General features: G+C 43.0%; 1 protein-coding gene across 2 annotated transcripts in view; it reads left to right on the forward strand.

The window, feature by feature from the left end:
- The window catches only part of CERS6 (ceramide synthase 6), a 214,792-nt gene that overhangs the window by 177,033 nt on the left and 13,604 nt on the right, over window positions 1–24,155 (forward strand). For both annotated transcript variants that reach the window (XM_037912354.2, XM_007056603.4), the window contains exons 7-8: window positions 2,176–2,304; window positions 9,367–9,473. In XM_037912354.2, the coding sequence (XP_037768282.1) occupies window positions 2,176–2,304; window positions 9,367–9,473 (236 nt within the window). The remainder of the gene's footprint in view (window positions 1–2,175; window positions 2,305–9,366; window positions 9,474–24,155) is intronic.

Raw genomic sequence — 24,155 nt, forward strand, 5'->3', positions numbered from 1 at the left:
TATTTGTCTTAAGAAATTGAAATTAAGGCAGTATTTTGAGATGACTGCAGAATATCTTTCACTGTGCTCCAGTCAGCAGCCTTAATGTCAGGGACCATAATGTTGTTTGAAAAAAATCCATAAATAATTCAAGCTTGTATTTCTTCCTCCCAAAACAATTATCAAACTACAACACAAATGTCTGGTTTTAGCATTATTTTTCAGCCTCGTGGTGGACTTACTAGTAATATCCAGTTCTAGATTGTGGGACACCCAGAGTACTTGTTAATGTTTTCCAATAAAGTGGAGAGTGGGGAGTGGTATCCTCTCATTGTTAATACTAGGAAGACTTCTCAGGCAAGAATGTGCTGCAGATTTTTTAGATCATTCTGTACATGCTACTTGTACTGTAAGGTACAAACAGAATTCACATGCCCAAAGGGAAAATATTTTGTCATATTTTACTCTTTGCTTTCCTTGCAATTAATAGTGGAATGAGGTCATAGTAATTCCTGGAATCTACAAGAAGCAAATGCTAGCACTGATGTCACTGCTTCCATATGGGCCAACATCATGATGTTTTTTCAGAGCAGGTGACGAGAATCAGGCTCCTTGTGTTCTGTTTTCTGCTCTGCTATCTCGGCCAGATTCTCCCCTCTGCTCCTTCTCTGGTCATTTATATCTGTGCAGAGTGAGTTTAAGATCACTTTGCGCACCTATAAACGACAGCACAAGGTGCAAGGCAATGGAGAATTAGGGCTTGTTGTTTGGAAAAGGAAATAAAATATTTATAATTTTATAAAGAGAAAGGGAGAACTTTTGAAGCAGAGGAGGTGAGGTGAGGTGCTTTATCCCACTATATTAACCTGTGGACTCCTTTGCAACTCATGTTCTCTTCCTTTTTCTCAATCTAGAGGTTGAATTGAGAATGGGAGGGGCACTGACAGAACCTATCCATTTCACAACTGAGGATATACTATTGACCTGAACTGGAAGCTGCTGTATTTGTTGAGGAGGCAAAATTCAGGCCTCCTGGCACAGAGGATTTATCAAATCCAGGTCCCTGAGAGATCCATGGAGACTTGAGGGATGACAGGATCAGAAAAGTGCCTGCATTTTCACTGACGCTGGTGTTAGCATGTGTAAGCCTGTGGGCTGTCTCACCCGTCCATGCTCCAAAGAACACTCTCCCATTGCACAGTTCCAAACCTCTTCTTTATTTCCTCAAAATAAAACTCATTTAACACAAGTTCAATATCTCTGTCAAGTCCTTTTGCCCTGATCTGGGGTCTTCTGCAGGAGCCTATCTACTCCCCGCAGCTTTTGCATGCCTTAGGCCATCTGCCTAGGACTCAAGTGAGCCTTTGCTCCTTGCTAGATTACACTCCACCAGCCAGCTACCTGGGAGTCACAGAACTGAGTTCTGTCCCCTAATCCCAGGCCTCCTGAAAGAGCCTTCCTTCTTCCTGCAGTTCTCACCAGCAGCTGGCTCTTAAGAAGACGAGGTGATCTTCAAGCTGTCACCTGATCCATAGCATTGCAGCATCAGCTGATTCCTTTAAAGGGCTACCTCACCCTGTGACAGCATGTAGAATGGAATGGGAGAGAAGAAGCAGTTTCTTAAAAATATTAGAAATGGGATCCTCGGTGCTAAGAGACCTGAGGGGCTGTATCAGGGAGCAGTCTAGGAGAGGCCTTTAATACAATATAAACATGTGTTTGTGTTTCTGTATCTACTGAAAGTGCACTCAGAGCAAAGCTTGTAAACCGTGTCTAAGCTCTTGTACATGAGTGATTTGGGGCTGCATTGTTTTGCATGTTATAAGCTGCTAGGGCATAAGAGAAATGGTGTAATTTGAGTGGTATGCACATATGCCTTTTATAAATAATTTTGGCTGTAAAAGCTTTACTTCGTTAGATTTATTCACTGAACTGTGAAATAGAAATGCTACATAATTCTTAATAATCTGTTTTTGTTTTTGCTCTACATACAATAACTGTTTTGTTTAATTTAAATTAAATGCATAATTATGTGTATTTTAATGTGCACTCAGTTAAGAGAATTATTCAAGGTTTTTGAGTATTGTAACCTCTAATCCTGAGTTTAAACTTTAAAATCACCCATCCATTTGTGTAAAGATGCTGAATCTGCTGCACAATGTCTCACTGTTTTTCTTCTTCTTCTTGACATTCTAGGATTTCAGCATTATGTTTACGCATCACATTGTAACAGTCATTTTGATATCCTTTTCATATGTAACCAATTTGACACGAGTGGGAGCCCTGACCTTGTGTCTTCATGATTCAGCTGACGTTTTGCTGGAGGTGAGATTGTTCATGTGCCATCAGGATCTATCCTGTACAAAAAGTCAGTCAACCCTACTAATTGTACTGGGTATGCTATGTTCTGTTAGCTAGCAGACAGAAGGGTACAATCCTACCTGTGTTGCCTGCACAAAAAAGTATTTTCCTACGACAGAGGCTATTCTAAATAAAAACAATGATTATCATTAGCATACTTCTTTCATAAAATAGTATCATTTTTTTCTTGCCAAAAGTGTAATGTACCTTTTAAAAAAAATCACACACTGTATGTTTTTGTGCCTTAAAGCTGGTTTATCTATCCACTGGGAGATTGCCCCAGTGTAGAGGAATCCTGACGTGTTGTAGAGCCGTTGTAGCCGATCCTATGCCTCCCCTTCCATCCAGCCATCAGTATTAAGGGTGCGGTCAGGGAAAACAATGCATGGTGAGAGTTCCTTCATGCCCAGATAATCTCCAGCTGCTGTAATGGACCCTTAGGCTATGTCTACACAGCAATATAAGCCTAGGGTTGGTGGGACTTGAGTCAGCTGGCCTGTGTCAGGAAACCCTGGGCTTGAGCATCTACATTGCTTTTTAACCATAGGTTAAGGATTTTCTGACCCGTGCTCGAACTTAGGATTCTGGGGTCCACACTGCAGTGCACAAACCCAAGCCAAAGTAAACTTATCCCAGAGTGCCTAGCACCTCTCCCTCCTCCCCATTGTTAACACTCAGGCCCTGGAATATGCTGCACTGTGAAAACTCTAGTACCCACCCTGTTTCCTAACAGTGGCAGTGGTATTGGTGGGACTCAGGAGCCCATAAGGAGCACACGAGAACATACAGCATAATTAGTGGCTATCTCAGTAGAATGGCTGCAGTTTGAGAAGGCTTTATACTGAAATGCCATCTAATCTGAGAATTGGGCTCTCAAGCTCTAGGCTGAGTCACAGTGGCAGGAAAATGCCATGTGCACCTGTTCTGAGGGTAATAAGGACATCAGTCTCCAGGGCTGTCAAACTATTAAAATGGTACTTTGCGATTCTTAATTTTTAAACTGGGGTGTTCAATGCTGGTGGTTTTGGTTGGTTGGTTTTTTATTTATTTTGGTCTGTTTTGTTTTGGAGTTTGACATAAAACAGGTTTCAGAGGAAAAAGACACAAACACACCCCAGCCTGGCTGCTCCCCCCTGCGGCAGAGTGAACTGTATTCCCAGGGCTTGGGGTGCAGTGTGCTCTAGCACCCCCTAGGGATCCCTTATCCCTGCCCCCACTGCACCCTAGGAGGCAGGGATAAGGGATCCCTGGGAGGCTGTGGGGAAGTTTTGGGGCTGGCTTCCATTCACCATCTTCATAGTGCACACTGCCCGGGCACCCCTGCACACACAGCCCCAGGGAGGGTCCAGGAGCAAGCGCCACCCTGCAGGGAGGGAAAGTGGCAGAGCCCACGACTCAGCACGGCTGGAGGAGGGATGACTCCCAACATCCTGGGAGCTGCTTCCCGCCTGTCAGCTTTGCTTCCTGTTCCGGGCTGGCTCTGCACAGCAGTGAGGAGGAGCCAGAGCAGGAAGTGGGAGTGTGCTCAGCCAGGCAGTAATGGAGCTTCTGGCTGCCTGCAGCACTGCTCCTCTACCGCCAGGAACTCTGAGATGCATCCAGAGGACTTCCGGAGCCTTAGTCAAGCCAGGGCCACATGTACACAGGAAAGGAATAGGGCTCAGACCTTAGGTCCCAGCTTAACGTGGGCTCGAACCCTCTAGCCCTGCACGGTCCTGGCGCTTTGCGTCTGAGCCCTACGTTAGCACATCTGCAGTGTGGATGAAAGGGGGGTTGACTTGAGCCTGGCCTCAGACCTGGACTTAAATTGCTGTGTAGACATACCCTTATAGCTGTGAGCAACCACTGTAAATGTCAGCTGTCAGGTTGCTCTAATTTATGCCAGGATTTGGACCTACATCAGTATGCATCTTGGATGAGAAGATCACAGAAGAGGTTTAAAGCCACCTTTGAACCCACCCCCATGAGCTGCCTTAGTTGCAGGTCAGGATCAAAGCCTTAGCATTTATTTATCTAAAATGATACTTTGTAACAGGATAATTGCAACTGCTTTTATAAAACAAGACTGTCTTGACCGCCACACTGTGAGCCAGATTCTCCACTGCCTTATACCTTGTGAAGTTATGTACATCTGTGTAAGGTGAATACAAAATGGGTCTAAACTGCTGGTTCTGGTCTGGTAGTGTTGTAAATTTATTTTGTATCAGTGTACTTGACTACAAAGGTGAAAGGCAGTGGAGAATCCAGCCTTGTAAGTTAGAAACGTTTATGGGTCTACATCCATTTAGCCATGAATTCACCAGCACTGACTCCACTTCTCTTACCCTTACCACAAAAAGCCACTTTTGAAAGGGCTTGTTTGTTTCAGAGCCACCAAGGGCCTGGGCACCATACAATCTATTGGCGATCACCCAAATACTTGAAAGGTAGATTTTAAAAATATCTATATGCTACACTGTTTAACTGATGAAAACTATAACCTGAAGGGAAACAGATTTTTTTTTTTTGCTCGATTGTACAGTCCAGTCACTAGTAATCTTTCTAAGACAATTAAATAGAAATTGCTGATATCCTGGCATGACAGACACAAGAAGTTCAGCAAAAATGCTGGGGTTTGTTTGTTTTTTTATTTGAACTGCTATTATTTAATAAAAATAATAAATAAAAGACAACCTAAAATATGAGGGAAGAGAACCATGCTTAACACCAGAAAAGCATTTGTCGCAAGTATCAGTATGACTGAGTTGGTAGCATTCTTTCTTCTAGACTTGAAGGTCATTATTCCAGTTCCTTACCAATGAACTTGAACTGATAATGGCTGCTGACTACAAAGCAGTACTAGGGGAAGGGCTGTTCAGGGGAAAACAAATCTCACCAGAGGAAAAGTTGGTATACGGTCTTGCCTTGTTGGGTCAGCAAAGCATTTGCTATTGTCACCTCTGATATTATGTAGAAATGAAAAGCAGTTTTGCCACAAAATTATGTTTTGGCTGCAGAAAATGCTGGCTGCCTGTAGGGGCAAATTCATAATGGTGTATGCCCAAAAGAAAAATTTGTCTGAAGGTGGAAGAGTTTTTGACACTGCAAAATACTGTTCACATTGGTGGAAATGTGGACATTTCAGGCCAGATTTTCAAAGGTACTTAGACATCTAGTGGGATTTTCAGAAGTGCCTGAACACATTAGGTGCCTAACCTGATTTCATTAGGAGTTAGGCATCTAACTTGCCAATGGAAGCTAGGTTGCCTAACCAGCTTAAGTGCTTTTGAAAATCCCACTAGCCATCTATCTGCATTTTTAAGTACCTAAATACCTTTGAAAATATGCCCTTGCTTTGCTCAAATTCATTAATATCGTGAAACTTTCAGTCCTGGTACACATTTGTGAAAACAAATAGTTTTATACTGCTCTAGCATAGATGTGTCATTCTTTAGGTGACATGTTAAACTGTACCCTTTTCTGTCAAATTCTGGTTGCCCTGTAAGCGGAGGTACAGTTCCCATGACACCTTTCAAAGAGAATAGGGAATACACTCTGTGTCCAGGCCAAACAATTCCTTCTGTCATTATGATATACAAGGGCTGGGTGAGAATTACTGCTGAGTGAAGTGTCTAATGTGTCTCATGCCTATATAGCAACTACACTGATGGTATATAATTTTGGATTGTAAAATGCTCTGTGGTAACCTCATAATTATATTTTGAACTTCTAAAACAAGGGTCCCAGAAGTTCTATGACTTGGAGAGGCCACAGAACTGTGCTGTGGAATTGTCACCCTGGCCACTGAATTTGCTGCAGAATCCAAGTCTAAAACAATAGCTCTGAGAAGTGTGAACTGCCCCATTCATCTCAGTGGGTTGTTAGGTCTGAAGTCTAAAGATGACAGTTTAAATGTCAGAATATTAACTGCTAATCACTTTCGCAGAAACATCTAGCTAATGTCTTTATCTCATGATCCCAAATTGTCTCTCACCTCACCACAGGGCCAAAATGCCCAACTAACATGTACTCACCTACCAGAACCTCCAGCTTGTCCCCTGACACCCTCAACAGTTATATGTTGTCAATGCAAATCCTTTGGCATATGAAAGCCCAGAGCGATTGGGTAGTATAAAATAAATTGTATTAAGTATCAGAATAAATCAGGAAAGGGCCACTGCACAGATTCTATTATTTATTTTCAAATTTAATTCATTTGAAAACTGTTTTTGTTTTGTTTTTTAATTGAAATGAAGCTTCCACAGAATTTCTGGGCTGCCGCACCAGAATGCACAGAAAGCAGGATTTAGGTCCCGCTTGCCAAATAGTTCATGGGGCCCTGTCTGTAAGAACTTATTAAGAACAACCCTTTACACTTCTTTCATCTGAGAATCATTAAGTGCTTTACTAACATGAATGACTGATTTTAAAAATCTGGCCTCCTGTATGGCATGTTCACTGGCATAGGTGAAGGTAGATAGAGAGCTTGCTACCTGATTGATAAGAACTCTAAGTTAGGTAGATGTCTGTAACCTCTCATTTACACTCACGAAATTGTACCTCTAAAAAAGAGCCAGGGTTTTTAAAAATCTTGCAACAGGCTTGGGAGAGAGGTTATATATGAAACTCAATCATCACTAGGGTAGAAACCAGCAGCTGTTTTACAATTTTAGGACAGCAAGTGAAGAAGGATCTTTATACACTCTATTGAAGCTGCAGGGGGAATTTAGGAGAGTATAATTACCTGAATTGTGCCTACTCTTATTGAAAGTGTCATGGAATTGTTAATGACCACAAGTGCCCAGGGCCTTAGTTTTAAGTGACTGACTTCCAAAAGCAAGTGCCTCCAGCAGCATACATCATTTCCACACTTTGTTTTGCTCATTATTGACTCAGATGGACAAATTCCATCTAACAAATCACCCTCACCACTTTCTGCAGTCTTTTCATCCAAGCACTGACTCAGCTCATCCCTGCTTAGTTTGAAATCTGGCATGATCTCAGCACAAGGGGGTAAATACAAAAGCACATGAAACCAAATTCTATTCTATTCTGCCTGGGAGATATGTCCCTCCTTCCTAGTTGGACTCTCAGTCTAAAAGTCACTGAATTGTAAATATAACTTTACTTTATATGCTGATATCTAAAGTGTTAACATTCCTTTATTTGAAGATCAGCCATGAAATATTACTTTGAATAGCAGATGAGAATGAATTTGTAGGTATCTTTAGGTAGCATCGAAGCCTTATTTTAGTCTACACTGGTAGACTATCACTATCCCTTCAGTTTCCTAGTTTGTTTGCTGCAAACCAGCAAATCACCTTTAAATTATAAATACAAATGGAAAAACCACTGAAGTCATGCAAATGCCAGATTATTCAGGGTCGCCTCAGAATTTGAACTCCGGTGTTTGTTTAGCGTGACTGTTTCACACTTTTCAGGTTCAGCGTCATTATGCTAACAAGGTCATATGTAATGCAGCAGTGCTGCCTTTCTCACCCTTCTGAGAAATTATCTGAATTTATTTCTGCATTCTGTGCAGGGTTTTAAGTCAGTACATGTGGTAGTTTTTCTCACTATTATTGCTATGTTAATGAGCCTAAGCCTTATGCATCTTTAGAAGTATAGGAGTCTGAGGCAATGCCCATAGAAGCCAATGAGAAGTCTCCTACTGATTAAAGTGGGCATTGAATCAGGCTCTTGATGCACTATTATTTATCATTTATTGGGGGGGCATCAGTATGGGTAGTGCAAAGGGTAGACGAAGAGATTTTCCCTTCCTCAAGAAGCATGTATTCTAAAATAGGCCATTTTGTTCAGCTACATGAACAATCTCAAAACAATGCGGATATCTTTATATATATTTATACACACATTTCTTTCTCTTTGCGGGATCAGTGTTGATGAGCTTCAGGGAAGAAAAGTATTTTAAAGAGGGGTCTGAATGAAGAAGTGGTTGCTTGGTACACAGGGAAAAGGAGGGAGTTCCAGGCTTAAGAGCCAGCGTAAAAGAATGCACAGAGATGAGTGGGAGAAGCATGCCAAAGGGATGTGTAGAACAGCAAGTTGCAAGAAGCAAAAGCAGCAGGAGAGAAGTAGGAGGAAATGAGAGCTGGGATTAAGGCAGAGGTGGTGGCATACAGGGCCTTGATATGGAGAACCAGAAGCTTGTCTCTGATGCAGAGGGCAAAAGGAAGCCAGTGAGGGGATTTGAGGTGGGGAGGGACATGGTCTGAGTATTCGACAAGGATGATTGCTTTTAGAAGCAGTGCTTTGTATGGATTGGAGGGGAGTGCAGATTGGTGCAGGAGACCCCAGGAAAGGGGAAGAAGAGCAGCAATCAAGTGTTGGTGCAGGAGCAATCAGAAGTGACGAGATATCTAAAAGAATAGAGTCATGAAAGCTGAGTGTGAGGAACGGATGGAACAGGAAGAAGTGATAGGCCAAGTCAAAAACAGCAGAGAGTTCAATGTGGAGGTCCTTATGCATGGCCAGGAGAGGGTTCTGAGTACCTTCAGAGCAGTCTCTGGGTAGTGGAGAGGGCTAGGGATTCAAGAGAGAGAGTTAGAAATGAAGACATTGAGGCAATGTTTATAGACAGTAGGCCCAAGGAGGTTGGAGACCACAGGGGAGGAGGGAGATGGGCAGCAGCTGAAGAAAAAAGTGCAGTCAGGGGGCAGTGGGGTGGGCTGGGAAAACAGTAATGTACTTAAAAGCTGAGAGAGAGGAGCAGAGGGAGATGCCTGAGGACATTTCTAATCCCTTGATTACAAATGATACCTGAGAGTCTGAAACTGGAATGATGTGGGAGATACAGTTGGGTGGGAAAGAGCAGAGGTGAGAGGCAACACTTGCTGGATTTTCTTATTGAAGAAATTGACCAACTCCAGGGCAGAGAGGAAGCAAGGTCACTGTATCGCAGAACAATGTATTTGATCAAAATTTGTCTCCTTTGCATTTAATTGCTCATCACAGCTCATCCACAGTGTAAGACTTTTGCAGTTGTTGTTATAACTGGAGTAAACACTCTTTGTCCCTCTTTTGCAGGCTGCCAAAATGGCAAACTATTGCAAGTGTCAAAAACTGAGTGACCTCCTGTTCCTTATGTTTGCCGTTGTCTTCATCGTCAGTAGGCTTGGCATATATCCTTTGTGGTGAGTAAGCATGCCCCCTTCCTCAGATACTTGGCCCTAGACTAGTTTGGAAATCCATGCATTACGGTAGAGTGCCAGCTGTGTGTACTGGACTGTATCTCACAAGCATTAAAGAGAAGTTTCAGAGATAACTAGATGCCCTTATTAGAGAAGATCCTAGCTGGTTACTGCTATAGAGTAAAATGGCGGTCAACATTCACTAGATAGTAAAGGTTAGGGGGCAGGGCCTGACCTGGTTTAAAAGCAGGAATGGGCTGGAGACAAGACAGCCACAGGTAAGTGTGCAGCTGCCTTTGTAGGGTAGGGGGCCAAGAATTAGGTGCTGAAAGCAGGGACCAATAGGTGAGGTTGGAGCTAGTTGGCTTTCAGCACGTGCTTTACCACTTTCATTGTCTTAGGAAAAACACAGAAAACAAATGAAGTAGGAGTCTGGCCTGATGGCGGTGCTGCTGCCATGCAGGATTGTAATGCCCCATGCCTCTCTTTTTTCCTAAAGCCACTGGGAAGTAGTATATATGCTGTGGAAGCAATGTATGTGCTCTGGGGGAGCGGAATCTTTTCACTTCTCAGTAGCAAACCCTCTGTCTAATTAGGAAGTAGCACTGCTGTGTGCCAAGGGAGAGTCCTTTCCAGATTTCTTTAAAGCTGCAGTATGAAATACAGTCTCACACTCTTGCACATGAAAGGAGCAGCCCCATTATAAAGTGAGCATCCTGCCCTTGAGAAGCGTTGGTGAGAAAGTTCCAACACCACCTCACTGCGTTCATGACCCCAGACTCTTAATTGGTATTCCAGAAAAAAAACTAATCTTGTCAGGCAGGATAGTTTGGGGATGTGGTGGAATAACAGTTTTGTCCATTGTGTTTGGAGAGCACAATTAATGCCAGGATGCTATGGTAAGCAGAAATTCTTAGTGATCCTGCAGAGGGAAACAGCCACAAAAAGCTCATTACTTAATCACACATGTGGTTGACTTACACAAATACCAACCCCTGCCCTCACCCCAGATCCGTTCCCAATCCAGTAAAATGAGATCTCTTGGGGGGCTTGTTAATATGAAGGCAGGATAAAGTCATTACCTTTTGGGAGTCATCTCATCAGCTGTGAAATGCAAAAGACTCCCCTAGTGCTCAGGGAGTCCAGAGGTGCTTTGCTGACCACTGCACTCTGAGCCAGAGAAGCCCCATGAATTCAATAACCCCGGAGATTTAAAAAACAAACCCGACAGAAACCCAAACTCTGTGTTAAAGCCTTCAGTACATTTTTGAGGATGGGATGGACTTATTTTTTGAAATTATCTTTTCCCCCTTCTGCCACCAAAGGTTTCTTAGTCACACATTAGACTTCAGTAGCTGGAGTACACAGATTTCTCCCGCCTGTGTGCTACGAGATGTACAGCAGAACCAGCATTTTCTATATGGTTTCATCCTCCCATATTTCTGTTTAAATTGCGGAAACAGTGAGTGCCAAATTCCACCAAAAGAGATACACCTCAGACGACTGTTGCTCTGGGGGTTTGTCCATAATAAGGTTCAGTTTGAACACAGGATAGGTCTCTGTACTGCTCCAAATGGAAATCGAGTGCATTTTCCTCTGTGTGATTTCCTGCTTTGTCTGTAATGTTCTGAATCCAGGTCTGTAGAAGCAAAGACATAAGGAATAACAGATTTACACTCCTTGAGTAGATAGCTGCCTAGTTTGTTTAGCCATCACTTTAGGTCTTCAATAACACTTTAAAGGCTGCTCTATGGTATTTGAAAAGCCAAGGGGAGAATGCCAGCTTTAGATGTCTGACTGTTATGCTTTTCAAACAACAACATTTACCAGAGCACTGCAGAGTGCTTGCTTTGTATGAGATCAAGATTGATCTCACCCAAAGCTCTTTTCCAAGTATTCACTGAAGTGCACAAATGCAGGGGAGTTCATTAGTTTTCTCTTAACTGACAGTAGCTACTCAGAGTGTGTTTTTCTCAAGGCATGTGAAAATAAGAAGGGTGCAGTTCTGCCTCGCCTTTACCTCCACACAATCCCACTCAGGTCAAGAGTTTGGTAGTGCAGGAGTTAGCCTGAAGTGTTTACAATCTGGGTTGAAGATCAGGAAATGAAACCTCTCACAATTTTGACAAATTTCTCAGGAGCACTCCAGCCAAATGTCACACTATACAGCAAAGTCTAAGGAAAAAACTGAAATTATTGATGGGCTTCTCACGTTAATCATAAGGCGAACTTTTATAGTTCACAATTAAATTAAAGACTTGACATAACTGGTGAGAGCCAGGCATAATACAAACAGAAGTTTTTTGTATGTTTCCCTACCCAACTCCCTCTGTCTGACCACACCAGCCCTGCTATTAGACACAGAATTCTAGAGTTAGAGATTACATTATCTGGCAAATGTCAAAAACAGTCTGAGCACAGATTTACATTCTTACCATTTTGTGCAGTGGTTTTGCACCAATATCCTTTTATGCCTAAAATGAGAACAACATTTCATGTTTGATCAAAGCCTTATTTGAATCCAGGTCTGTAGAAGCAAAGACATAAGCCCCAGCTCAGTAGGGAGAAAAAGTGTGACAGTGGGGAGGGGTGGGGGGAGGAAGGTCACTATATGGTAGCATCCTCTTTCACTGCAAAGCCACAAGCAACTCCTGTGTGCTACTTAACAGGCTAAAGAGGGCAGCAGACTACAGTAGAGGGCGTGGCCAGAGGCAAGGAGGGAGGAGCCAGCAAAACATGCTGCTTTAACAATAGTGTAATCAGCTTACCCCCTGTGATCATATTTATTCCTAGTGTGAAGCCCATGGTAGAAATAGATGTCACTGCAATATTGTTACTGTGTAGTAGTGTTCTTACTTAGAATTTGTGTAAGGCTTTTATGTTCTAAAATGCTTTGCAGACATCAATTAAGAACAGCAATATTTTAACTCAGAATAATCATTGTTATTGTCATTTTATTTAAAAGCCATTTTAAAAATATGCCGGGAGTTGCTCTCGTCTGGGAAGGCACAGTATTATTGATGATGGCTAGAACTGGAACTATTAATTAAGTCATATTCTCTCTGCTGACTAGCCAGTGGGGTGGAAGTAGATGATAAAGCAATATAATGTAGGTCCTGTCTAATCAGTAAACTATTGTTTGGGTTCATTCTAATTTACCACTACCAGAGAGATAGTATTAATAAATGTATTTAAAATCTGGAAACTATTTCCATGTCAATTATAACCATTGTAGGATAGGTCCAAATTTAGATACCGGTTCTGATGCATTACAGGCTTTGCATGCCCATGGAAAGTGATTCAGCATGAAACAATGGTTGTTACCATACACACTGTAACAAGAGTGATCACTTAAGGTGAGCTATTACCAGCAGGAGAGCGGGGTGGAAAAAAGTAAACTTTTTCCCCCATGTTTATCCCCCCACCCCTCACTGTTCCTCAGACGTTCTTGTCAACTGCTGGAAATGGCCCACCTTGATTATCACTGCAAAAAGTGTCCCCCCCCGCCTCCCCCAGCTCTCCTGCTGGTAATAGCTCACCTTAAGTGATCACTCTGGTTACAGTGTGTATGGTAACACCCATTGTTTCATGTTCTCTGTGTATATAAATCTCCCCACTGTATTTTCCACTGAATGCATCCGATGAAGTGAGCTGTAGCTCACGAAAGCTTATGCTCAAATAAATTTGTTAGTCTCTAAGGTGCCACAAGTACTCCTTTTCTTGTTGCGAATACAGACTAACATGGCTGCTACTCTGAAACCTGTCATTAAGTAGGTTGAAGCTCTTCTTTTTTCTACTCTCAAATTATATTGTAATGTTAGCTTTCCCAGGAGAAATATAGCCGACCAAGGTTAAATGATTCAGATGAAGTTTGGCACATCCTCTTAATCCAAAATCAACTAACTTGTGCCAAAGCTAATCATTGCATGAGCAGAATGGAGGCATTCTGTTGAAGATTAATTGCTCTGTGGTGTGAGTTTCCCCATCAGTAAAATGAGCTATTTGCATACCTTATAGGAGTGTTTTGTGGATTAGTTAATTCATACCTGACAGGAGTGTATGCCATAGAAAATCTTTTAATGTTAGGCCAATGGTACGCAAACTTTTTCACAGCATGGGCAACATTTTAATAGAGAGAGTGTCTCCAGGATCCATTCGTAATCACATAACATTCCAGAGGTAACTAGCAATTGTTTACATGGCATAGTAATGTTACAGATCTGATCTGTTTATTTTGGGTGTATTTAATGTGATAAGTGTTTGTCTTGTTTGAAAAAGTTAATCCCACTGTCAGTTTTACTCTTAATTTCATCTTCCCCTCCCATCTGTTATTTTCCTCCCTTCCTTCTTTGTGCATGCACCCCCTTCCTGTCTTCCTTTGCCTGGTCCCCTTCTCCCCTGCACATGCTGCCCAGGCATCGATCTCTTTGTCTTCCTCCACTCCTGGATATACTGCATGGCCCGTGTCTCCAAGCGTTCTACTCCTGCAGGCAACTTCCGTTTCACTAGTCCCTGGGGACTGCTTTGATTTCCTCTCATAGAGTAGTTACTACTAGCTGCATCAAAGCTGCCTCCTTCTTCTTGATTACAGCTGCTTCTACAGGCCTCCTGATAGGAGGAGAGCCAGCACCATGTGCCCAGCCACTTCTCTGCAGACCACCAGTGGTCCAGGGGCCACAGGCTGAAAACAGCTGAACTAGGTGACTGAAAATCTTTACTTTTTTACCCTTTCCTCTCCCCCGCCCCCACCGAAAAAAAGTCAAAACAAAATCCATGCAAATGCTGTGTAACCACCAAGACTTGTCTAACATCACCACTCAATCGCACTGTGTTCCTAGCTTCTCAATGTCCTCTCTCCTTGAGTGTTCCTACCTTCTCATTCTACCTCCTCATCTATGTTGCCAGTCTAAACTGCAAGCTTTTTAGGGCAGCGACCTCTGTCTTCATATCTGAATGTAAAGCTCCTAGTTCACTGGTGGCAGGATATAACTAATTAAATAATAGCATAGCATTTTGGAAATGTTACATGGTATGTAATATAATTTGTCAAGAACAACTAGTGTCAAACCAACCTAATAGTAGCTTTCTTTGACAGGGTCACAAGCCTTGCGGATAGGAGGGAAGTGGTAGATGTGCTATAATTTGACTTTAATAAGGCTTTTGATGCTGTCTCACATGACCTTCTCATAAACAGATGAGGGAAATACAACCTGATGGAGCTAGTATAAGATGGGTGCATAACTGGTTGGAAAACCATTCCCAGAGAGTAGTTATCCATGGTTCACTGTCAAACTGGAAGCACATATCAAGTGGGGTCCTACAGGGATCAGTTCTGGGTTCGGTTCTTTTCAATATCTTCATCAATGTTTTAAATAATGGCATACAAAGTACACTTATAAAGTTTGTGGATGATACAAAGGTGGGAGGGGTTGCAAGTGCTTTGGAGGATAGAATTAAAATTCAAAATGATTTGGACAAACTGGAGAAATTGTCTGAAGTAACTAGGATGAAATTCAATAAGGACAAATGCAAAGTACTCCACTTAGGAAAGAACAATCAGCTGCACACAGATGAAATGGGAAATGACTGCCTAGAAAGGAGTACTGCAGTTCTGGGGGTCATAGTGGAGCACAAGCTAAATCTGAGTCAACAGATATTGCATAAAAAGCAAACATCATTCTGGGATGTATTAGCAGGAGTGTTGTAAGCAAGACTGGATTATTGTATCCAGTTCTAGGTGCCACATTTCAGGAAAGATGTGGAGAAATTGGAGAAATTAGTGGCCGTGTTGGTGCTATTAGAGAGAGAAGGTAACTGAGATAAAATCTTTCATTGGACCAACTTCTATTGCTGATAGAGACAAGCTTTCAAGCCTGGTTCAGTAGAACATATTACTTCACCCACCTTGTCTCTCTAATATCCTGGGTCCAACACAGCTACAACAACTCTGCAAACTATTCTGTATTTTCAGGCAGCAGATATGAATGACTAATTAACAATTTTCATACCAGGAACTTGATTTACAGAGTTACTCATTCTCTCAAGGAGCAGAAACAATAGCACTAGACCTTGGACTTACAACTAATAATCAAAACTAAGGAATGCTGCTTGAATTTCAGATATTTTATAGTCACAACAAACAGTTAATGAACCAGCTATTGGCCAAGAATTATTTGAAGGAAACTTTTGGCAAACAATTTTGAATAATGAATAAATTTGAGGAAGTAATAAACTATTCATGGATAAACGAAGATAAAAAAGGGGCTCGGTGAATTAAATAAATAACTCACCTTGAATCTTCTCCCTTGAATAAACTCTTGTTTATATTCTTTAGCAGAGGATTTGTAACGTTGTCATCCCGTCTGCTTTGGATGAAGTATTAGCTGACGCTGCCCTTAACAGAGGCTGGTTATTTTATCCCTTTGACTTGTTTAGGGTTCTTGAGAGTTCAAAGCTTCAGATACTGTCTGAAGCAGAACATGAGCCTCTGCAGTTTTAGATTAGCCCTAAGCCAGCTTTTCCTAGAGGGAAATTAACCAATGCAAAAGTTAAAAATGTCATTCACCAGTGAAAGGTTGTAATGTAAATAACAACCAGTGGCATTTTCTCAGTGTTTCTGGGTTTGGATTTTCATGTTAGCATACAAGCAAAATTTAAAAAAAAAGAGTATCATCAGACTTATCAAAGTCAATCCTTATTAGCCTCAATTTTGGTTCGTACAGATTGTTCTCTGTGGCTCCAATAACACATTCTATTGGCAGGGACAGATTGTTCAGTCAGTGTTCTTGGGGCTTTGGGATGGTTGTAATTATTTTGAATAGTGTCTTTTCTAAAATGCAAATAGGACAGAAAGAATTACCGCAGCACTCTGGGCTGAGAATTATTGTGATGGGTGTAAATATCTCAAGAAAAAGTAAGGGGCATTCACCTTCTTGCTGCTGCCAGACGTATTTGCGGTGCTGTTTTTAAATCACTGTGATCAGTGAGGTATGAAGGCTGGAGAATAAATAGAATACTGATGACCAACGGCTACCAGGGTTGCTCTCACACATCCACTGCGATGGATTCCACTATACACTCCTAATCTGGAGTTGAGGGGAGCTCTGTGAGAGACAACTTTGCCACCTAGAGAGAGAGACCAAGACTAAAGGAATTTACGTTTTCTGGTTTTGCGAAAAGGAGAGAAAAAAATCCAAAGTTGACTCAGAATTTACTTTTAAATGAAACTGTTACTTGACTGTTTCTAGAAGATGGCTACTTTACTATACCTCTTGGAGTAGCACCATAGACTTGCATTAGAGTGTTGATGCTTTGAATTTCTCAGCTAACATTTGTATTATTTAGTTAAGCTTTGCTTATTCTCTAATGACCATGTGCTGAATTCTGTGTGGTGTTCTGTCCTCTCATTTCCTATCCCCATGCCTTTAAATTATAAATCTTCAGGACATAGACCTGTTACTAGTCCAGCACAGTTTGCCCATTATACATTCACAGTACTGTAGAAGCAATATAAAATATGAACAGTGCTGCTATTTGACTGTGAGCAGCCTTAGAGTGCAATTGGGGTCTAGGTAGATCCTTGCAGGAATCAACATTGGCAAGACTGTGGCCATGTGAGCACATTTTGCAAGAGTCGGGTTACCCAAGCAGGGGTCGAAATGTATACCAGAGTAACGTTAGTGATAGGAAATCCCATATATGATCACTTAAGAATCAATAAAATATATGTTACAACATTTATGTTGAGGTATGTCAACTGCAAGGAACTAATCTCCTAACCCAGAGTAACAGAAAAGTGCCCATGTGGGTTATACAATTCATAGTTTTAGTATCAGAAATGTCACCACACGATACGTCACTTACCAGCATGAACTGGTAAATGTTTTTCAAACACCACAATCAATAACCATGTAGCCACAGCTCCTCTATTAGCTGGCTAAGAATAGGCCATTAGAGCCAAAACACTTATCATGGCTAAATTCAGCACCAAATTCAGTAGTGTTGCACCAGAGCTGAATTTGACCCATGCTATCTGTAAAGCTGGAGATAATCTTTTAATTGGTCAAGTTAAACAAGACGCTGTTAGGACTAATTTGCGTAGTTTGATTTGGACGCAAAGCTTGTGGCCAGCTCAGGGGGCAAAGATTGTGGCAGAGGTCAGCTGTGAGGATGCTTTTTTTGTTTGCTTGTCTAAGTCCTTTAGCAAGTAGATAAAATTACTCTCCAACAAGAATGTAACCTTTGGATCATATGTTTGACAGCTTTTCTCTTAATTTATGCATTGAACCGCTCCTGTTTAATATGATCAGTCTTTAAGGGTCTTGCAGGTGATTCAATTATTCTAGTTTAAACAACTCTAGAAGCAAAATACCATGGGCTAGATCGTGGTCTTGAATTACTGCATTGGTTTGAGGCAGCGCAGAGTTACACTGGAGAAGATTATTGGGAGAAAGTGGTACAGTCATCTTGCTGGGGTGTCTAACTTGCTCTATAGATGGGTCCTTAACCCTGCCTCCTCCCGACTCCCTTGGGGCAATGGAGGGGACATTTCCTAAGTTTTCTTGCATTCAGGAACTGTCATTGTCCTTAGTGCCAAGAGGAAGCATGGAAGAGGAAATGGGTAAGGCAAAGGCGTTTTTTTAACTCTCTCCCTGCACACGCTTGCAAAGACTAAGGACAATCTGGCCCCATACATCATATACCAACTCTTTCATTTATACAGGGAACAATACGAACCCTGAAACAGATGCCTCTTGACATGAATTCTGTGCTGTCTGTGCAAGCTTTTAATATGTTCTTAAAGATTTTCAGATTTGGAAATATAAATGACGTCTTTTCCTCAGTCTGTGTGCTCTGATCCCAGACACATACACATGCATTTTGGCAGAACACATTACTGATAAAACATTTTGCTGAGTATAATTGCATTCTGCCAGGGAATCTGAAATCCTCCTTTATTCAAATCTCTGTAGAAAAGCTCTCCTGAGATATGCGCTTTGATTGTGAAGGTGCATATGACCCTTCTGTGTTTTCAGTTGTTCTGTCAACAAGAGTGGAGATATTAGTGTTCATACCAGTGACTGCAAATTTGTTAGTAGGCAGGAGCCATTGATGAGAAGAAATTGGGTGAATAGATAAGCACAATTGAACTCGGCACAATAGACAGCTTGATCAGAATGGCTCCTTTTACACTACATCAAACATGAATAATTTCCTGTCTGTTGCATTATGTTAGTTAAATAACTGAAAGCACTACTGATCTGTATTGGGCTTAAAATAACATTGTCTCAGTGGCAATTCTGTGATTTCTGCAAAGATGTTTTGTTGCTGATTAGTATTAAAACAGGATTGCCCAACTCTGCAACAGTCAGACTGTATTGGCATCTCGCCAGAAGCCCAGGTCTGCAGTTAATTAGTGGTTAATTTATCAAAAATAAATGTGCAGCGTATTTGTTTGTACTTTTATCTTCCTCAATAGGTTAACAAAAAAAATAAAAATTGTGCTTTTGATCATCTTTGTTCTCATCCTGCACTTACACATAAGTCACAGTTGTCCCTCAGGATGCCTATTGGACACCCCACCTTGGGGCCAGTGTCACTTCCTTAATGTGTCAGATTTGTTCTTGCACAACATAGGAGTCTGTAGTTTACAGAGTCAAAACCCCTGGTGGTTATGTGACAGCGCTGAAGCACATTGAGCAACTCAGAAGTCACTTGATCATGCTGCAACGTGGCTTCTTTAAGATCCTGAGCCAAATTCTTTTGTTGCTCATGAATGACCACATGCTTTCAAACACAGGTACATGTTGGTCCATTGCTCATTTTGATTTCCCTCTCCATCTGACAAGTGACTCAAAATCAAATGAAGCTATGGGTCAAGTTCTACTTTTAACTATAAGGATGTAAATCTGAGACGCTCTGTGATGGGGTGTGCAAACCCCACACTGGGCACCAAGGGGTTAAGGAATTATTTTGGGCTCAGCCAGCTCTGTCCCACCACACCTGCAGCAAGTGCTCCATCTGCTGGAGTAATTAAGACTGGGAATTAGCTCATTTGGGTGGCAGAGCTGGAGGTGAGCAGACCTGCAGCCCACAGGTCCAGCAGCACAGAGTAGAGGAAAGCCTAAAGGTTCTGACACAGCTGCCCAAAGGGGCCCTCCCTGGGGGAAGGGAGGACCCAAGCCAGAGACAATCAGAGAGGGAAGTATACCCCTCTCCCCTATCTGTGGACCCTGGACATTGGTAACCCACTTTTACTTATTTGGTTTGGACTTCCCCAACAGGGGAAAGCCTTGGACTAAGCTGACTGGGAAGGGGAGGGGAGGAGGAGAAGAAAGTGTCCCAGGGAAGACCGCCTTAAGCAGCCTTGGTTGCCAGACTACTGGTAGCCCAAAAGGCCCTAGGTCAGAGCCCTTTGGAGTGGGAGCGCCCAGGATCCCCTCCCCACAACCCCCTTGGCAGTCAGCGGTTGCCGTCATGACCATGAGGTCACACTCCCCAACCAGACCCTGAGTGAGGACCATTACACGTTCTATTGACTTTAATAGGGTTCTGTTGGATTTACACCTGTGTAAATGAGAGCAGAATTTGGCTGTGTGTGTATGTTTCTAATGCTATTGATAAAGCAGCAATATATTCACTTCATACTGCCCTCTCTGCTCTAGAGGAGGCTGAGCAGATCTCTGTGCTTTAGGCAGTATAACTGATCTAGGGCCCCGGCCTTAATGGCTCTGGGTCATTCACAGAGTCAGCTTTACCTTCACTTTTGTGGGAGCTCTTTGTCACCTACTTTGTCACTGGTAGAATTCTGTACTAATACACAAGGAAGGGTTGGAAAGGGGTAGCAGTGATGAAAGAAGAGAAAGGAAAACTGGAACTGTTCACCTAAATGGCTGATGATACATCTCAGCTACAGATACACACATAGCCCAAACAGGAAGGAGCCTGACAGTGTCTGGATTGACTTGAAAAGGGCCTTGAATAATTGTAAAGCGTGTTTTTTAATGTATTATCTGCACAGATTTCTCTCTCAGCTAGACAGATTAACTGGCTTCTTTGGTAGCATCACCAACATCATTTGGGATGGTGAAAGTTGCAGATGTCCATGGAAATAGCCAGTTGGAGGCAGCTGGCCCTGAGCTGGTAGAATAGGCAGTGCCTGCTTTGTGTTTCAGGGGTCTGTGCAAACCTGAGAGTGAGATGAAAAGAAAAACAAAGAACAGAAGCCAGCTCAGAGAACATCATTATACTGCCTTGGGGCCACCTTCGCAGTTACAGATGTCACCACTGGAGTTGGCACACAAATAGCTGTCTAGGAGATAGAATGTGTCAGACCCGCTCCGGCATTATGTTCCTTGTGTTGGTCCAGGCCTTGGAGCTCATTGACCAGAGAAGTAGAGACCGTGAACAGGACTGACAAGCAAATCGAGGGCCCTGTTGCAATGCCATTGGGTACTCCATCTCTCTCCTTCCCCTCAGGTCTTCACTATTTCACTGATACTCTGTGGGTAACTGGACCATCCAACTACTGTCAGCTTATGCTAGATCTTTGTCACTCTGTTCTCATTTTGCATACTCTGACTACTGGCATAAGATCCACTTCCATGCATAGAAAAGGAGTAGAAAATCTGGGAGATGGAAAGGGAGAGGGAAACCAGCTGGTCCTTCCACTCAGCAAGAGCCAAAGAGTGTCCCTTCAAAGCAGTGATGTGAAAGGAACAGCAGCGGCTGAGCAGCCAGTCAGAAGAGAGAAGAATTGGCAAGACAGGCCTTTAAGTACTGGCTCTGTTAGGCTGAAATATTTAGCAGAGCTGCTGGTTGTGGCCCTTTGGCAGGTCAGTGCTGTAGACCCCGGCTTCTTGTTATAACCAAATAATTACCAAATAAGTGGTTAATCTTGTCCTTGGGAGGAGCCCTTCATTTCATACTGCCTTCAGGAGAAGTTTGGCAACTCATCTTAAATGAGCCTGGTCAGGAATTCTATTCACCCTAACACATGTGTGAAGTTATCTTATAACTGAGGTCTGGATCATTACAAATAGCTAGAGAACCCAATTGAAATTGTGAGAGCTGAGATATAGGTCCCATTCAGTTCTAATCATAGTAAAAAGACAGGGTGATCCCCCACAGAAACTGGTCCCTTACCTGGAAGATAGGTCATAATCATTGTCAACTGAGGGGGACTTATCATCTCTTGTCCCCTCACATACCTACACATCTCATTCTCTCCCCACCTTCCTATGATGGTCCAGCTGAAAATTTCACACCCCTTCAAGCTTCTGACTCAGGAAGGCAATTTCAGGCTCAGAGCACAGCTGGATAATTAAGTTTAACAGATTTAATATATTTTTTTGAAAGTGTAGAACAGAGTCTGCTGGCCAAGAGAAGAGTGTTTAATAGCAGTAATTCTGTCTGGCGTTCAGTGCGTTCTAGTGTGCACGACAGGGGATAGAGGTAGTAATAGTGCTGTGCCCAATGTTCTAACTTAACTGGGACACTGGGGAGTTGGGGTTAAGCAGATATTTCTCTGGCACAAATAACTGATGCAAACATGCTGTTCTGGAGTGCCATGTATTGCGTATATTGTGCATGTGTTGGGAGCAGAGATTGTCAATAATGCTAAAGTGCATTGAATCATTACACTATTGACTAACTACATTTGAATGCTCCATGGAAGCTATAGAGATTAGAAAAGACTGAGAATCTGTCTCTCCACATCCTTCCAGCTGGTAAAGAGAGAGACCACTGCCTTAACTGTGAGTCTAGATTGGACAGGGCTGAGGACTATTTTGCCTCCCACAACATTATTGTTTTCAACCTTACTGTTCTTCCTTTCTTCCAAGTGCTTTACTAATGAATGAATGAAGCCTCACAACAGCCCTGTGAGGCAGGTAAAAGTCCTATTATATCCATTTTAATGAGCAACTTGAGGCAAAGGAGTACTGAGTGTCAGTATTCCCTCTAATTTTTCCCACCCATGTGTGGAATGAATTTTGTTGTGTGCACCAATGTGGAGCTGATGTGTGACACATCACCTTCATATTGGTGCACATAACAAAATACGTGTGGTGGGGGTGGGGCCAAGGGGTTCGGAGTGTGGGGCGGGGGCTCGAGGGTGGGGCAGAGGGTTGGTGTGTGGGCTCTGGGGTGGGGCCGGGGATGAGGGGCAGAGGGTTGGGGTGTGGGGGGTGAAGGCCCCAAGGTGGGACCAGGAATGAGGGGCAGAGGGTTGGGGTTCAGGAGGGTGCTCCAGGGCTACGGCAGGGAGAGAGGACTCCCCCCAGCTCTCTCTCCCCATGCAGCACTTAGGCTTGGGGGGAGAGGCGCCTTTCCCCGCCATGCCAGCTCCGGGGCTGGGACCACGGGATGGGCCCCCTCCCCCAGCCGCAGCACATCCGGGGCTGGGTTGGGGATGGGGTGGGGCGTCCCAGCAGGTCCAGGCCGGAGCTGGGTTTGAGCCACCCCTCCCCCAGCCGCAGCAAGTCCGGAGCTGAGTTGGGGCCGGGGGTGGGTGCCCCTCACCTGGCTGTGGCAGGTCCCAGCTGGGCAGGTTCCCTGAGTGTCTGGGCAACACTAAATAGGCCGTTGCGCAGCCACGCAGTTTACAGGGAACTCAGCTGAGTGTCCTAAGATCACACAGCAAGTTACTTGAATAGCCAAACATAGAACCCAGGAGTCCTGACTTCCAGTTCTCTGCTCATACTGACTAGCCTCAGACATTGGAGCAAGGAAACTCTCCAGCTCTCTTTGTTTGGAAGTGGAGGAGTAAATAGAAATGTTTTTAAGGCAAAAAATCCAGGAAAGGACAAAACAATCATTGCTGAAAAATAACTGACATGATCATTGAACACGCTTGTAAGAAGGTTTAAGTTACAATTACATTTGCTTTTATACCTAGCTATCGATATGCTATGAGGTGGGTGTGGTATTGCAGGATGTCTCACTCCTGTGAAGTGTTAAAGCAAAAGCAGGACAACTATGCTGAAATGGCAGATGGGCCACACACAGGGGTGTGCTGGCTCCACGTTTTGCTCTCCCTATCTCCGCTTAACTACTGGCTGCCCCATTATGGCAACATGTGCCTTTTTTTCGCTAAGTGAATTTGAGGAAAAATGACTGGCCAGGAGGAAGGTAGACATGAGGAGCAGCCCTTCAGTGTAGCAGTCTACCCTAGAAACACGGTATATTATATGCTGGGAAACACTATAGAAGCTAGTGCTACTCACAGTAATGTTCATTTCAGTTCTGCCTCCTTTGGCTCAGAAGCAGGAGCAAGTTGCCTTGGGCCAAATTTTCAGAAGTCGTCTCTGATTTTTTTGTGCCTACGTTTTTATATGGCCAGCTTGAGACATCTTGGGCATAATTTTCACAAGTGCAGAGCTCCAGCAGCTCTAACCAGATCACCTCTGGAAGCCAAGCTCAGGGTGTCAGGTCAGGCAGACAAAAAATGGTGGCTTCCATAATCAGTGGACACTTGTGAAAATTGGAGAGTTAAGCACCTAGGTGCGTTTAAAAATCCCACTAGGTGCCTAGCTGCAGTTTTAGGCACCTAAATACTTCAAAAAATCTGGCCCTTAGGCCCCTTTGTAAATTTTACCGGAACCAACTTAGTTGTGCAATTGCTACCGCAGGCTTTCTGTTTTAGTCTAGAGTTTATTGTATATGATTAATGTTTCAAATGAGTCT

Source organism: Chelonia mydas, chromosome 11 (assembly GCF_015237465.2).
Source record: "Chelonia mydas isolate rCheMyd1 chromosome 11, rCheMyd1.pri.v2, whole genome shotgun sequence".
Lineage (NCBI taxonomy): Eukaryota > Metazoa > Chordata > Testudines > Cheloniidae > Chelonia > Chelonia mydas.